Source organism: Cervus canadensis, chromosome 13 (genome assembly GCF_019320065.1).
Source record: "Cervus canadensis isolate Bull #8, Minnesota chromosome 13, ASM1932006v1, whole genome shotgun sequence".
Classification (NCBI taxonomy): domain Eukaryota; kingdom Metazoa; phylum Chordata; class Mammalia; order Artiodactyla; family Cervidae; genus Cervus; species Cervus canadensis.
In genome coordinates, this window is record NC_057398.1 from 73,783,722 (window position 1) to 73,800,824 (window position 17,103).

Consider the following 17,103-nt stretch of genomic DNA (forward strand, 5'->3'; position numbering starts at 1 on the left):
AAATGTGTCCTGAGCTCCATGACAGTCTGTGTCATTAGAAGTCTTTCATATTAGCAGAGGGCAAGTTGATAATCATAACTGGGTCCATATTAGCAGAAGCCAAGTTAAGATAATAAAAACTGAGTTGGAAAGCTACTAACCTCAACTTCCCCTTACCCAGCTCCATCTTTCTACTTCAAGAGACCAAGTGAACTTCAGCTTATGGCTCTTTAACGATCCAAACACACACACACCACCCACCCACCCCCAACTTTCTACACCTGGAAAAGGAAAGTCAAAAGGAGAATGCAATGCAAATATAGGAGTTTTCCTATTTCCATGAAATTTTCAGCCGGTTCCCCAGTATCTACTGTATCGGAAAGTGAGAGCCATTTAGGGTAGCCATGGATATAGTACTAGCCTCAGTCTTGTTTTCCTTTCCTTTGCTATTAAAATCTTTCGCTCTGATTTCAGTAAGGCACTCCCCTTCTGCAGGAGTCCGGGTTCTGCAGAAGCTGTCTCACTCTAGAGACACTTTTGTAGGAAGGAGGAACATGCTTTTAAACCAGGGAGAGCGTGAGAACTCTGGGTGAGACTTGGGGAGAGTTATACCGGGTGTGTGCGAGTGTGTGTGTGTGCAGGGGTGTGTGTGTCTGGGGGGGCGGGGGGGGGGTGGTCGCCTCCACATTCTCCGGCTTTCGGAGCTCGGCCCTGGCGCAGACTACAAGTCCCAGAAGCCCCCGCAGTGACCCGGTGAGCTGCTGATCCTTCCCTTCACTCTTCCAAACAGTTGAGATAAAGGTTCCGTTCAGGGTGCGCTGCGGGTTGGTTTGTTTTGAACGGCGGTGACGGAGGCTGGGAGCCCGGCCGACTGCAGGCGGGGGCGTCTGGAGGCGGATTCCTGCCGTCTTAAGCACGGGGGCGCTGGAGGAGGGGGGCCGGGCCTGAGGGCCGGAGACCAAGCGGTGGAGACAGAGCAGGCTGAGGCGATGGAGGGCGACTGGGTGCCGTGGGGCAGCGAGCCGGAGTCTGGTCCCGGCCCGGGAGGCGGCGGAGGGATCCGCGAGCTGTGCCGGGGCTTTGGTCGCTACCGCCGCTACCTGGGGCGGCTGCGGCAGAACCTGCGCGACACGCAGAAGTTCTTCCGCGACCTCAGGGGCTCGCAGCCCCGCGACTGTCCCTCCTCCCCTGCGGAGGGTGGCGAGGCCGGGCGCGGCCCTGCCGGCGACGTCGCCGCGACCGGGCTGCCGGCGGGTAAGGAGGGCAAGCGGTAACGGAGACCGGGCCGGAGAGGCGAGCCGGGGGGCGGGCCGCGCCCCTGCCCCAGAGAAACTGGCCCGGGAAGAGGCGGCAAGTGGGAGGAGGGCGGCGTGGCGGGGCCGGGGGCCGGCCGACTGGCTGGCTCTCTGAGGTGCCGTGGGAGGGCGTCTCGGGTGGGGGAGGGGGCGCCGGGGGCCGGCCGGCGGGGCCGGGGGCGAGGGGCGCACGAGCCGGGGGTTTCAGTAGCGGGCTCGGAGGGACTGGCCGGCGGGGGCGGGAGCCGGGGGCCCCCGTTTGGAGGCAGCAGAGGTGGCGCCTAGGAAAGTTACTCTGAGTTCGGAGGTGAGCAGTTGTGCTTAAGAGTCCCAGTTCAGGGATGGTGGAGTGGCGGGGGGCGGGGTGGGTGCAGAATGGGCGGTAGGCAGGGACCCTCAGGACCCCAGGAGACCAGGGGGGCTGTAGTGGAGGTTGTGTGTGTGTGCGCGCGTGCTTGATTTTGTATGTGAAATATACGTCAATCATGAGGCAACTCTGAAGAAGTAAGGAATATAACTCTAAATGGGGCTGGAATCGCTAAAGGAAAGGGTATCTTATATCTGCCACGGTATTGCCAGAGATGGCGGCTTGCGCTTATGGTAAAGTTAGAGAGGGGAAGGATATCTCTCTCTCTCTTTTTTTTTTTTTTGTCTTGAAATTTGACTTTTTTTTGTCTTGAAACTTGACTTGATTCTCTCTGGCATGTATTAGAGACCTTAAAGCACTTAAAATCGTGCAGCGTCTTTGATCTTGCCTAATTTCTTGCTTCCTCTTAAACTGCTGTTGGTGGGAACAGGAGGGTTTGTTAACCACTTGGTCTAATTAGGAAATAACCGGTTGGATGGGAGAAAGGATTGGCGTCCCATGTAGTTAGATACCTTGGGATAACACAGCAAAGAGTCAGTGGGTTTCATTCAGTGATTCTCCAACGTGATTTTTCAATCACGTTTTCAATCTCCAACAGTGATTTTAGTGTCCCAAAACTAAAGTAAAATATATCTACCCCACAGATTGATTGAGTAGGTCTAGTGGGTGGGTCCTAAGAATCTAAATGCAAGCCATCCCGAAGGGATTCTGATGCAGGTGGGCCACAAACACACTTTCAGGAACAGTAATTTAGAGGCTGACGGCAAATTTGAACATGAGGCGTAGAATGCATTGAATTCTTCAACTCTTCAGAGTTCCTGTGTCAGGCCCTATATTTCCAAAGTTGCATGTTTAATATCCTAAATTTGTCTGAAACTCCAAAAATGGTGATTAAAAATAACATTCTGATTGGTGATATTTCACTTAATTGGCCTGGATGTAAATAAAAGAGCTTTTATTTATTTCCTAGGATACGTGGGAGGAGAGGGATGACTAGCTCTTCTGAAGTTGTGGTTTTGACATCTGCCCAGAGATTTGCTGTTGTAGAATGGACGCATAGAGGGGATTGATTTCTGTGAAGCTATGAGAAAACTGATTGTGTGAGAAGGGCGGATGTTTTCAGAGATGAGCCCCAGAATGTGTACTTTCACCCTCTTCCTCAGCAGTGCTTCCCAGCAGCTTTCCCTGCTCAGGTTTTCTTCTATCTTATCTTAAAAAGCCCTCTATTGCTGTAATTTTACAGCAGCTGTATATTTTAGAATTACTATTAAAAAAAAAGTAGATTCACCTCAGATGGAGGTTTTCAAGGCACATTGGTTGACTCTTGTTTTTATTCTTCAAATGCCAACTTAAGAAATGCAAATGCACCTTTGTATTTTGCCTCATTGGCTTTTCTAGTTGACTGCATCATGAACTCATCTTTGCGTGTTTAACTCTCTACACCCTCTGGAGTCTGTTCATCCAAAGTAAAAAGTAGGGGAGGGTACAGATGACAGGACTGGGAGCCTTTTGATTTTGTTCCATAAAGTGCTTCCATTAGATTAGAGTGGAGAGTTGGAGGTGAAAAGGAGAAATTAGAGAGGTGGCACCTACTATGTATATTTTGGGGATCTGATTTTCCCAGCTGTTTAAGTGATTGTGTTAGAAAGTAGAAACCACTCCTTAAACGACAACTAATTCTTGTTCTCTCCCTTTACAGACCATGTCTTTACAAGGCCAAGTTCGTTCAAAAATTCTCAACTTTCTTCTGTGAATATTGGTTTCTGATTAATAGGAACTTGAAATGTTAAGGAAAGGAACACTTCCTAGCTTAACCTCATAAACCTCCTGAAGGTTTTAATCATTGTTTCAGAGTGAAAGTGTCTTCTTGGTTGGAATGTAGTATGGTATTTGAGCAATTGAAGATCAAAGACTAACTAAATTTTTATTATTTCACTTTTAACCACAGAAGAGCTGGGGAGAACCCCCTAAATAAATGCTTCTTTCTTAATTTTGACAGTTTTTTTACTTCACTGGGGGCAGTGTAAAGAGCAGATAATGCACATGTACTTGATGTTTTAGAAGTTAAAAAGTAGGTGGAATAAAACTCTGAAATGAGAGTTGCTTAGCCTGTACAGGAAAAACTGAATTATAAATTGCTTTGATTCAAGTTCCTCCTTTAACAAAAAAAAAAAAAAAAGAAAGCTTTATTTTTTATTTATTTATTTTTAACCGTGCTGGGTCTTCATTGTGATGCCCAGACTTCTCATTGTGGTGGCTTCTTGTGTTGTGGGGCACTCGGGCTTCAGTGGTTGCGGCACATGAGCTCAGTGGTGATGCATGGGCTTAGTTGTCCCATGGCATGCGGATTCTTTCCGGACCAGGAATTGAACCCTAGCATTGGCAGGTGGATTCTTAACCTCTGGACCAACAGGGAAGTCCCAGTTCCTCTTTTTCTTCCCAAATCATTGGCATTCTTTTCACTTAACTATGGGGGCTGAGAGCCTGTCTGTTGATTTACCTCTGTCACAGGGGTTCAAAGATAGTGAGATAAAGGCGTTGAGCACTTCTGGAGATAGGCAGAGTGGAGTATTGCAAAGTAGCAGAGGGAGAAGTATTTTTCTTGTTTTCTGGTCCAGTAAGAGTTCCAAGCTGTTGCAGTGTATCATAAACCTCTCGATTTTAAGAAGTTGGAATTACTTGAATATGTTCAGTTGGATGGCTCTAGTCCTTTCCTCCTGTTTCTGGTCCTTACTGAGTGACCTTACTGTGATTTGACACTCTTTTCCTCATCTGAACATGGGGATTATAATAATAGTAGTTGCCTCTGGGTTTGTTGGGAGTTAATATATGTGTTTAGAACAGTGCCTGGTAAGGTGCTGTGTAAGTTTTAGCTATTAAAGATGGGCGCAATACAGGAGAGAAATGGCATGGACCTAACAGAAGCAGAAGATATTAAGAAGAGGTGGCAAGAATACACAGAAGAACTATACAAAAAAGATTTTCATGACCCAGATAACCACAATGGTGTGATCACTCACCTAGAGCCAGACATCCCAGAATGTAAAGTCAAGTGGGCCTTAGAAAGCATCACTACGAACAAAGCTAGTGGAGGTGATGGAATTCCAGTTGAGCTCTTTCAAATCGTAAAAGATGATGCTATGAAAGTGCTGCACTCAATATGCCAGCAAATTTGGAAAACTCAGCACTGGCCACAGGACTGGAAAAGGTCAGTTTTTATTCCAATCCCAAAGAAAGGCAATGCCAAAGAATGTTCAAACTACTGCACAATTGCACTCATCTCACATGCTAGTGAAGTAATGCTCAAAATTCTCCAAGCCAGGCTTCAACAGTACGTGAATCAAGAACTTCCAGATGTTCAAGCTGGATTTAGAAAAGATAGAGGAACCAGAGATCAAATTGCCAACATCTGTTGGATCATTGAGAAAGCAAGAGAGTTCCAGAAAACCATCTGCTTCTGCTTTATTGACTACTCCAAAGCCTTTGACCTTGAGGATCACAACAAACTGTGGAAAATTCTTAAAGAGATGGGAATACCAGACCACCTTACCTGCCTCCTGAGAAATCTGTATGCAAGTCAAGAAGCAACAGTTAGAACCAGATGTGGAACAATAGACAGGTTTCAGATCGGGAAAGGAGTATGTCAAGGCTGTATATTTTCACCCTGCTTATTTAACTTCTATGCAGAGGACATCATTTGAAATGCTGGGCTAGATGAAGCACAAGCTGGAATCAAGATTGCCAGGAGAAATATCAGTAACCTCAGATATGCAGATGACACCACCCTTATGGCAGAAAGTGAAGAGGAACTAAAGAGCCTCTTGATGAAAGTGAAAGAGGAAAGTGAAAAAGTTGGCTTAAAGCTCATCATTCAGAAAACTAAGATCATAGCATCCAGTCCCATCACTCCATGGAAAATAGATGGGGAAACAGTGGAAACAGTGACAGACTTTATTTTTGGGGGCTCCAAAATCACTGCAGATGGTGACTGCAGCCATGAAACTAAAAGACACTTACTCCTTGAAAGAAAAGCTATGACCAACCTAGACAGCATATTAAAAAGCAGAGACGTTACTTTGCCGACAAAGGTTGTCTAGTCAAAGCTGTGGTTTTTCTGGTAGTCATGTACAGATGTGAAAATTGGACCATGAAGAAGGCTTAGCACCAAAGAATCGATGCTTTTTGAACAGTGGTGTTGGAGAAGACTCTTGAGAGTCCCTTGGACTGCAAGGAGATCCAACCAGTCAATCCTAAAGGAAATCAGTCCTGAATATTCATTGAAAGGACTGATGCTGAAGCTGAAAACTCCAGTACTTTGGCAGCCTGATGCAAAGAACTGACTCCGTAGAAAAGACCCTGATGCTGGGGGAAATTGAAGGCAGGAGGAGAAGGGGACGACAGGATGAGATGGTTGGATGGCATCAGTGACTCAATGGACATGAGTTTGGGCAAGCTCCGGGAGTTGGTGCTGGACAGGGAAGCCTGGCATGCTGCAGTCCATGGGGTCACAAAGAGTCAGACACGACTGAACAACTGAAGTGAACTGATTATTAGTCAATAAACATTTAAGTATCTGGTATGGGGGGTAAAGAGTCAAAGAAAAACATTGGCCTTGGATTAGTGGGGATCAGTGTTTCCATTCTCTATTTTTCTCTTAAGAAAGATAAAAATTATAGTTATCAATACTGTACACCTGTATGTTTATGTTGAATGAGAACAAAAAGGACTAAGAAAATCTGAACTTGTCCCTCTAGAAAGGTATAATCTTATCTCAACCATATACATGTGCAACATATAAAGTAGAAAAATAGCAGAAAGCAAAAGTTAGATTATAAGCCTTTTAAGTAAGTTACAGTTCTTAGGCTGTTACAGCGTTTTGCCTTTGGTTCGTGAACAGCTTTGTTTCTCCAGCATCCTTCACCCTCCTTTGGTCACATCTGCTGTAAACTGGCTGCCAGAATTAAAAGAGAAGAAAAAGGTGGTGTACCTATTGATTTAAGAAAAGCTTTTCTTAAGAAACAAAGTTGTCTAGTAATTTGCATTGATCTATTTGGAAGAGCTGCCTCAGCATTTCAGCATAAGCTTAGGAGAGGTGGTGCTGTAAATGTGATTTTTAGTTATATTGCTTTTATTACCTTAAATGAACAAAACCCCATTTCCCCAAATATATCTAAAACTTTCACTTTCTTTGTTTTCTTCTGGCATGGAGGCAGTATCTGGTAGTCAAAAGTTTCAACCACTGTTGTTATTTGGTTTAACAAATGGGGAAAAAAAAAAAGAGTAGTCAATTGGGACTTCCCTGGTGGTCCAGTGGTTGGACTTCCTCTATTTCAATGCAGGGGGTAGGGGTTAGATCCCTGGTTGGGAACTAAGATCCCATATGCCATGTGGCAGCACCAAAAAAAAAAAAAAAAAAAGTAGTCAAAAGCAAGCACAGGCATTTGAATCAGATCTGAGTTCCTCTTCTAGTTCAGCCTTTTATTAACTGTGGGACTTAGGGCAAATTACTTAACCTATTATGGGCTTCCCTAGTGGCTCAGATGGTAAAGAATATGCCTGAAATGTGGGAGACCTGGGTTCCTGGATCGGGAAGGTCCCCTGGAGGAAAAAAATGGCAACCCACTCCAGTATCCTCTCCTGGAGAATCCCCATGGACAGGGGAGCCTGGTGGGCTACAGTCCATGGGGTCGCAAAGAGTGGGACATGACTGAGTGACTAAGCATAGCACTTAACCTATTGGAGTCTTGGTTTCTTCATATGTCAGATGGGAGTAATACAGAATGCCACATCTATTTGAAATGTCCAGAACAAGCAAATTTGTAAAGACAGAAAGTAGATTAATGATTTTGCCAGGGGATGAGGAGTAACTGCTAATAGGTATGGGATTTCTTCCTAGGGAATAAAAATGTTTTGGAATTAGATAAATGGTCAGGATTATACAAGTTTGTGAATGTGCTGGAGACCACTAAATTGTATGGTTTAACAGAGTGAATTTTATGGTATGTGAATTTTATCTAAGTAAATAGAATGGGAATGATAATGTCTGCCTCACAAAGTTGTGACATTTAGAGATCATATAAAGCACATAGCACAGGCATATAGTTAGTGCTAAACACATGTGATGTTTGAGTATGTGTATGTGTGTATGTGTATGTACGTACTTGGTGAACGTTAGATTAGGAGGTTGACACATGGGGATTGGGGGAAGAATAAGGGGAACAGAAGGATGGAGTGAGGGACAGAACAATTTTGAGCTGAAGCCAGATTTAGGCCCAGGTCTCTAAGCTCCTAGTTCAGTTCTGTGGCTCTTCCCTTGTTCTTTCCTGATCTGCCCATGAGACTGTAAAATGCACCCTTGCATTGGAGAGATCTTGTTACAAGTGAGTCATAACCCGGACTCTGCAGTTTGCCACGGAACGGTGTTTTACTTCAGTGGGAGATTTTATCTGATTGAGTGAGTATAGTGTGATGCTACCTACTCAAGCTTCTTATTCCAGTTTCCAGTCCCTTCCTTTCCCCTTCCTAATCTTCCTTTGCTAGGATAATCTATTTTCCATGGAATGGGGGTAGCCCACCACTAAAAAAGCTTGGATAATTCTGCCTGCTCTTGAAAGAAAAGACATTATTACCTTTAAGATGGTCATCATTTGCAACATGCTTAGTTTAGTCTTAAAAGTCATTTCTGATTTCAGTATGGTTAGTTCTTCAGCCTTGTGAGTAGCATTTAAAGAAAGCATGGATTTAAATAAAACTCAGTTCTGGTCTTTAAATTTTGTTTTGCTCTGTCCACTTTCCAGCATCAGCATTTATTTTTCCATGCCTTTCTGTCTCACTAGGTTAAGGCAACAAAGAATCTTCCCACAACAAATGCACTTCTCAAAAGCAATCTTTTGAAAATAGAGCCTCAAAAAATATGTTATTGAAGTAAATTTCACCTTAAACCTATTGCTCAGTTCCTATAGGCTTTAGACATATAGACCATGCTTGTATTTATTTATTTGTGTGATAACTATGAATATATTTGTCTTATCTCACCTGCTAGACCGTGAATTCTTAATGGTAAAGATGTGTTTTAGTCATCTTTGTATCCCTGCAATGCCTACTGTAGTACATAACAGACGAATTAGTATCTGTTAAATCGTTTCCATGTCTGGTTGATTATTGGAATGATGTGTTTTTCCACTTCAGGACATTTTTCCCCCATGAAGGATACACTATTTTGTATATTTGCCCACATTTTCCTGTCTGGGTCCCTAAAAAAGAGCAATAATAAGCATTTGATAGATGACTAATTAGGCTAGAGCTGCCAGTATCCCAAAGAATGAGTTTTGTGTCACAAATAATTAGTTGCATGCAATATCAGAGCTTCACCATGATATAGGAAATAAGTCCTTAATATTCATTCACTCAGCAAATCTTTATTAATACCTAACTCTATACTGGCTTCAGGACACTCAATAGTGAAGCACTGTCCAATTAATTGATGTTTTTATTTTTAAGTTGAGGTTATGAAAGAAAGAAGGGTTAGCGTTTCATTGTGTACCCTCTGAAGAATTTCTTACACATTGGGGTTTCCCGCTTAACCATCAGTCTTTGAGGGCATAAGGATAAGGCATATGAGAAGTTCTAAGATTAAATGGTATTGACAAAAACAGGAGTTGAGATGCTTCACTAACTTTCTGACAGTACAGGAGAATTAGCCCCAGTCTATCTTTGATGGAATAACTATAATTGTCTTGTTTGCATGGTTCAAAAGAAGAATGCATTCATGAAGATTGTGGTTAGAGTGTCTTTCATCTTCATCAGAGCTTACCCACAGGGGAGCCAATGTGAAGAGTGTGAGGTGTGTGGGTGGATGTGGTTTTTTCTCTTAACAGTTTTAAGATCTGAGGTGAACTTGCTGTTTACTTCTTGTAGGAAAATAGTTCACCTCCAGGGATGGTCCAGGGAATTTGAAACGTGTCATTCATATTAATAACAAGAGTGTAGAGTCCTTGTGAAAGATACAGCTTTTCTTTCATGACTTTCAGATGTCTGGAGTCACCTGTAGGATTTTTGGTCTAAGCGTAGGCCACCCCATGCTTGAAAATTGACTGCATTCTTTGCCAAGTGGGGAGTCTGATAATCTTGGGGTTCCTGGAACTTGATACTTTAACAGAACAGATGTAGCAGTGACTGAGATATGTGCTCCCTTGCTTAAATCAGCCTCTCTGAGAAAGTCTTCTCCTAATATTCCTCCAAAAGATTGAAGGCAGGAGGAAGAGGGGACGACAGAGGATGAGATGTTTGGATGTCATCACCAACTTGACGGACATGAGTTTGAGAAAGCTCTGGGAGTTGGTGATGGACAAGGAAGCCTGGCGTGCTGCAGTCCATGGGGTCACAAAGAGTTGGACACAACTGAGCGACTGGACTGCACCGAATATTCCTCCAAAGGCCAAATGAAAACTCTATGAAGGAAAGTTGGTCAGAGCATGGGGGCTCTGAATTCCCTGTGGGCCCCTGGTTGAATTGAATATCACGTGCGGTACCTTCTTCTGTGGTGTTTAGTAGGCAGTGTGAGTGGTTTGGATGTATCCCCAGCCTGGGGTGCCATGTGGCTGTGGGAACCTTTTGACCACAAGTCTTTGAAGTTGGGCTTTATAATGTGTTTCTGTTCTCTGGGGTGGTGTTCTCTGGGCAGGAAGATGGGAAGTAGAGCTTGAGGGATTGTTTTGCTTTTCACTTGTTTTATATAAGGCATCAAAACTATCCCAAAGAATAATGAAGCTTATGTATTCATAAAAGCCTTTGATAGTTAAAAAAAAAAAAAAACCTCTTAAAAAATGCTTTTATCACTTTTATTTTACTCAGATATAAAAAAAGGTCTAATTTTAGCTTCATCAGATTAAAACTTGAGTGTGTTATTTATGCCAGACAGCTTTTACCCTTTCTGGGTCATATAATGGAAGAGAATTACATTTCCCAGGATTGTTTTGGTGAAGCCAAACTTTCCAAACTAGAGAGACTTAAGTAAGGCCAAATCATAAAAGCAACTAGGTGATGAGACTAATTTGAGTAAAAGCTCTGTGTTTATTCAAATCAGAGGGAGAGTAACTAAACCAATATGGAGTTTACTTTTTAGGAATATTCTATATGATATACTCTACCCATAACTTTTAATGGGGGCTTCCCTTGTGGCTCAAGATGGTAAAGAATTTGTCTGCAATGCAGGAGACCCGAGTTTGATTCCTGGGTTTGGGAGATCCTCTCAAAGAGAATGGCTACCCTCTGCAGTATTCTTGCCTGGAGAATTCCATGAACAGAGGAGCCTGGTGGGCTACAGTCCATGGGGTCGCAAAGAGTCAGAAATGACTGAACGACTAACACATACGTAACTTTTAATGTTATGGAGATAAGTAGGGGCAAGGAAGGCAGGAAGAACATGGGGGAAATAGCTAGTAGGAGAGAAGTCATTCTTTTGGCATGTAAGAACCCCCTGGGAAGACCTGTTTCAGTTTCTCCTGATGGAAGAGTCGCGCTTCTCTGCTGCCTCTTACTCCATGAAGAGAAGTGCAGAAATTCTGCTACTGCAGCTTGGAAACATAGTTTGTTGGCATATGATACCCAGGAGGCCTGAGCTGCAGTGGAGGTGTGTTCCCTACTGCTGAGTAATCAGAAGGCCACTGTGGGCAGTGCAAGCTCGAGCTGCTTCTGGAGGCTTATTGTTCAGTGAACTGGGTGGTTTTAGGTTACTTTGATCAAAATGGGCTTCCCTGGTAGCTCAGACGGTAGAGCGTCTGCCTGCAATGTGGGAGACCTGGGTTCAATCCCCAGGTCGGGAAGCTCCCCTGGAGAAGGAAATAGCAACCCACTCCAGTACTCTTGCCTGGAAAATTCCATGGATGGAGGAGCCTGGTAGGCTACAGTCCATGGAGTCGCAAAGAGTCGGACACTACTGAGCAACTTCAGTGGTTCATCAGAGTGTCCTGTCCTGGAGAGGGTATTTTGTCTACCCCTGCTTAGTCTTAAAGACTTGGGTTCTAAATCTGATCCTGAACTACTGACTTACAGGAGTGCCTTGGACTTCCCAGACTCAGATCTGGCATCAGTAAACCGTCCCTGGAAGACTGAGGAGACAGAAAGTAATGTACAGGGCAGAAGTGGGGACAGTGAAGAAACTTCTTGTTTAAATTCTGCTGTTACTGTGTATAATATACTTTCTTCCTGCTGGGTTTTTTTTTTGATGAGTAGAATTCTGTCTCTTAATCTCTTTTCTCTGAGATCCAGACCTAGATATATTTTGTTGGTTATCCTTTTGGCTTCTTTTTAAAATTATTTTGGAATAATTTCAAGTTTATGTAAATGTCACTGGAACTACTACAAAGAGCTCTCATACCCATGCCATGCAGGCTCCCCAGTTGTTTTTACTGCATTTGCCCCATCACCCAGTTTCTCTCTGTTCCTATTATATGTATATATTTTGGTGAACCTTGTGAAAATGAGCTCTCGAAAGCTAGATAGCTCTTATCTCCTCTGAACACTTGCAGTGTACATTTCTTCCAAACAAGGACATGCTTTTACATATTAGCATTTGCTATTGTTCAGCCGCTTGGTTGTGTCCCACTCTTTGCAACCCCGTGGACTGAAGCTCTCCAGGCTTCCCTGTCCTTCAGTGTTTCCCAGAGTTTGCTCAGATTCACGTCCATTGAATAGATGAAGCTATCCAACCATCTCATCTTCTCTCGCCCTGTTCTCCTGCCCTCAACCTTTCCCAGCATCAGGGTCTTTTCCAATGAGTCGGCTTTTCGCATTATGTGGCCTAAGTGCTTCAGCTTCAGCATCAGTCCTTCCAGTGAATATTCAGGATTGATTTCCTTTAGGATTGACTGGTTTGATCTCCTTGCTGTGCAAGGGACTCTCAAGAGTCTTCTCCAGTGCAATTCAAAAGCATCAGTTCTTCAGCACTCAGGCTTCTTTATGGTCCAACTCTCACATCTGTACATGACTACTGGAAAAACCATAGCTTTGACTATATGGACCTTTGTCAGCAAAGTGATATCTCTGCTTTTTAATACTCCCTCTAGGTTTGTCATAGCTTTCCTTCCAAGAAGCAAGTGTCCTTTAATTTCATGGCTGCAGTTACCATGTGCAGTGATTTTGGAGCCCGCGAAAAAGTCTGTCACTGCTTGCGCTTTTTCCCCATCTATTTGCTATGAAGTGATGGAACCAGATGCCATGATCTTTGCTTTTTGAATGTTGAATTTTAAGCCAGCTTTTTCACTCTCCTCTTTCACCTTCCTCAAAAGGCTCTTTAGTTCCTCTTCACTTTCTGCCATTAGAGTGGTATCATCTGCATATTTGAGGTTGTTGATATTTCTCCCAGCTTATCTTGATTCCAGTTTGTGATTCATCAAACTTGGCATTTTGCATGATGTACTCTGCATATAAGTTAAATAAGCAGGATGACAATTTACAGCCTTGTCATACTCCTTTCGTAATTTTGAACCAGTCCTTCGTTCCATGTCCTATTCTAACTATTGGTTCCTGATCTGCATACTGGTTTCTCAGGAAACAGATAAGGTGGTCTGGTATTCCCATCTCTTTAAGAGTTTTCCACAGTTTGCTGTGATCCACGTAGTCAAAGGCTTTCACTGTGATCCAACGAATGTTGGCAATTTGATCTCTGGTTTCTCCGCCTTTTCTAAATCCAGCTTATATATCTGAAAGTTTTCGGTTCATGTGTTGCTGAAGCCTAACTTGAAGGATTTTGAGCATAACCTTATGTTTCAGCGTGCAGCTCCCTAAATCAGGAAATCAACAATGAGTCAGTACTACCATTCAGTCTACAGACCCCATTTAAGTTTTGCCAACTTTTCCAATAATGTCTTTTTCTTTTTTATCCAGGATCCTGTCCAGGAGCACGTTGCATTTCGTTGTTAATGTCTCTTTAGACTCACTCACTGTGGACAGTCTTTTGGCCTTTCCCTGGCATTTATATCCTTGACAGGTTTAAAGAGCAGGCTTTACATTCTATGGGATGACCCTTAGCCTGGATTGAGCTGTTTCCTTGTGAGGAAACTCAGGTCATGAGCTCTCAGCAGGATCAGGCACAGAAATGATGTGATGTACAGTCATTATCAGGGGTACGTGATGTCTTTCATCCACTGTTTTTAGATGTTAAACTTGATATCTGGTCATGTCAGTGCCCTTTACATTTCTTTATCTTCAAGTCACTGTTCTTCCTTTTCCAATTGATTACTCTTTTGTGGGAAGGTGTTCTAAGATTTCAGTGATAATCTTGTTCCTGAAGATATCTCCTACCACTGGACCTAGTGTCCATTGACAATACCACCTGCCTCAGTTGAAGGAAATGGCACCCCACTCCAGTACTCTTGCCTGGAAAATCCCATGGACACAGGAGCCTGTTGGGCTGCAGTCCATGGGGTTGCAAAGAGTTGGCACGACCTAGCACAGGCACAAGCACCTGCCTCGGTGGTTTTTCTAACCTGTGTTTCCTCTGTATGTCTTAGTGTTTGGGATGGAAGAGTGTTCCTTTTCCACTGTTTGTTTATTGTTTATACCAATGTGGACTTCTGAATTTTTTCAATGGACTTTAATTTCTTCTTCTTATTTAAAAAATTTTTTCATGCTTAAATTGTCCCAAGTCTGGTCAGTAAGCCCTGCTTTGGGCTGCTTCCTGTGTCTCTTTAACACATTCCCACCATTGGATCATTCTTAATGGTTAGTAGCTGAAAGATGCCTTTCTTCAGTGAAGCATGGGGTTGGCTTCCTGAAGAGCTGCTTCTACCTCTGCATCCCATAAATCACAGCTTCAGCTGCCTTTCTGTTCCCTCTGCAGCGTGGCCAGCCTCAGGAGCAGTTTCTCCTGGAATGGAACATGTCAGCAGGCTGCTGAGTGCAGTCTCTTGGCTTCACATAGCTCCCAGGAGATATAAGTCTTTGGCCGGACAGTGGTGGTGTTACGTCCTCTTTTCAGGTCCAGTCCAGATCCTCTATTCAGGATCTTAACATGACCCCCAGGTAGGATAGCTTGAATGACGTTTCTGCCTGCTTGACTTCCAGCTGCCAAGAGTGTTGGTTACTTGAGTATGTTTCCGTCGCTCATCTTCAAAAACCATCCCTTTCGAGCAAAATGCCTTGTATTACTTGATCCTGACAATTCTGAAACCCAGACTACCTAAGCATATGTTTTCCTTAAATGGGAATACCTCCTCTATAATTCAGAATCCTTTAAATTTAGCTGAAGGTCAGAGAGCTTGTTTGGAAATGATAAATGTTTCTTGGCAGAATTATTTCTCTCTCAACTCCTGGGGTTTTTTGTAGCTCAGTACTTTGAAGCTTGTAGTAGAATTGACTGTAGTAGGACTGATTCATTTCTCAACTTAGGATTTGTTCTTTACTCTTGTCACACGTAGTTAATAAGAAATAAAACATCACTACTTATTTGTGGATATGCAACTTTGTGTCACTGATTACTTCAGTGACTTACAAAATCTTTTGTACTTCAGTCACTTACAGAGAGGACTTCAAGTTCAGTATTAAAGGTGACGTAAAAAAACTTTACCAAAGGAGGGAAATCCTTGGATATCAGGAACAAGGACTGCAGTAGTAACTCTGCTGAGACCTGAATTGACGCTGAAGCCCCTTCAACCTGAGGAGCTGCAAGAATAGGAAGCAAAGATAGAGTTCCACTTCACTCACTCCATACGCACCTCCCCTCTTTGGCCGTGGACTGTGCCTTACTCTGGCCTTCACTCGTACCATTGATTGGGGTAGAAAACAGGCACGAAGGAGAGCGTGCTGCTCTAAATCCACCCCAGTAAGTCCCCTCCCTACACATCCTGTTCCGGGAGTGCGTTCGTAAGTCCAGTTTATTTGTAAGTCCGAGAAAGCTAGCCTAGGTACCCAACTCACACAAGTGGCTATATAGTACTTTACTCTAATACGTCTGTATAATGCTTTTCACACAATACATAAAAAACAAACAAAAAATAAGTCATTTTTGACAGTTAAAAACCATTCAGTTTTATTAATATATATTCATTTCACATATAGTCAAAATAAAACCTTTTACAATTCATTGTGTTGATTAAAATGCAGATGACAGGCTCTCAGAAACATTTTATGTGACTTAATGACGATTATGATTTATGTGATTTACAAAATGGAGGTTAATCATTTAGTAAGTATGGATGTACATTAATTACAAGTAGAAAAGTCATTTTTAATGTTACAGTACAGTATGTTGAAAAGTATGGTACAGCAGCTGGCATACAGGGGCTGGCATCGAGTGAACAGGCGAAAAGAGTTGCTGACTGGAGGAGGGAGAGGAGGGGGGAGATGGTGGAGCTGAGGATCGTCAGCAACAGGAGACAGAACAAACTGCAGTTTCACTCACGCCTGATGATTGTGGCACAGGTTCTGGTTTCTTGCTGGATTCTATTCTATCTACCCTCTTGAAAAAACAACCCAGTGATGTCTGGATAGTAGCTCTCCTTTCCTTATCATAGATGACGCAGTAGCAGCGGTTTGCATTCTGAAGGGCTGCTGCAGTCTTCATGTACCGATATGTTTGGTTCCCATGCCTCAGAGGCTGACAGTGTCTCCTCAGATAGAACTAACGTACGAGACTGGACGTGCGAATACATGTTATCTTTGACAGTTTGCGACTTGAAGGTTTGTATGTAGGGGATTTGCTGTACTCTAAAAACAATTTAAACAAAGTACCTGCCCTAATGGATCACTAGATACATCAGTTGTTACTAGCATTACTTCCCGCCACCTCCACCTTAACTTCAACCCAAAGGGTAATACAGACTAACTGATGAGAGGAGTAATAAGTTTCTCTGAAAAGTATCTACTTTTTTTTTTTTTTTTTAAAGAAAAGGGACTCTAAGAGCTCTTAGGTAGAATAACATTTTAAAAAAGTGTTCACCACCTAGTGGTAATACTGTCTTTTCCCCCCAGGCTTTATTCCCCGTGGTCTTGGGCAGTTTTTATAAGGAATCTCTCAGTCTGTTTTTAATTGGAGTCCTGCAACTACTAAGTTGTGTTTGGCCCCACATTGGGAGAAAGTGTGGTAGGGGTGTAGGGGAGAAAAAATTTCCGCTCTTGGCTCTTGTTATCTCCACCTGGGCCTAAGAATTAAACTGACATTAGACAGATAAACAGGAGAAGAGCATAAATACATTGTTGAATTTTATCTGTAGGTGGGAGTCCTCAGAAAAGAATGAAGACCCAAAGAAACAGAGTTGTGCTTTTGTGCAAAGAGAAGTAAAGTAGGAGAAGGTGACAGGGCAGTTAATGGTGGGGGAGTAACTAGCAAGATGCTGGTTAGTGTAACGAGGCTTATTTGTACAGATTTTTCTTGACCTCGACTCCAGTAGTAAGGGTGTTGCTTTCCTCTGTTACAGGGAGGACATCTTCCCAGTGAGGGTTTTATTTCTTGCTTTCAGGAAG

At 43.1% G+C, this 17,103-nt stretch overlaps 1 protein-coding gene across 7 annotated transcripts in view; it reads left to right on the plus strand.

Moving 5' to 3' along the window:
* Positions 1–774: 774 nt before the first annotated feature.
* DSTYK (dual serine/threonine and tyrosine protein kinase) overlaps positions 775–17,103 on the plus strand; it is a 76,095-nt gene continuing 59,766 nt past the window's right edge. For 6 of the 7 annotated variants that reach the window (XR_006272547.1, XM_043485120.1, XM_043485121.1 and 3 more), the window contains exon 1: positions 775–1,233. Coding sequence is in view for 5 of the 7 variants with exons in the window: in XM_043485120.1 (XP_043341055.1) it covers positions 969–1,233 (265 nt within the window). In the remaining 2 variants the exon portion in view is untranslated. The remainder of the gene's footprint in view (positions 1,234–17,103) is intronic. The other variant, XM_043485122.1, reaches the window with a different exon arrangement.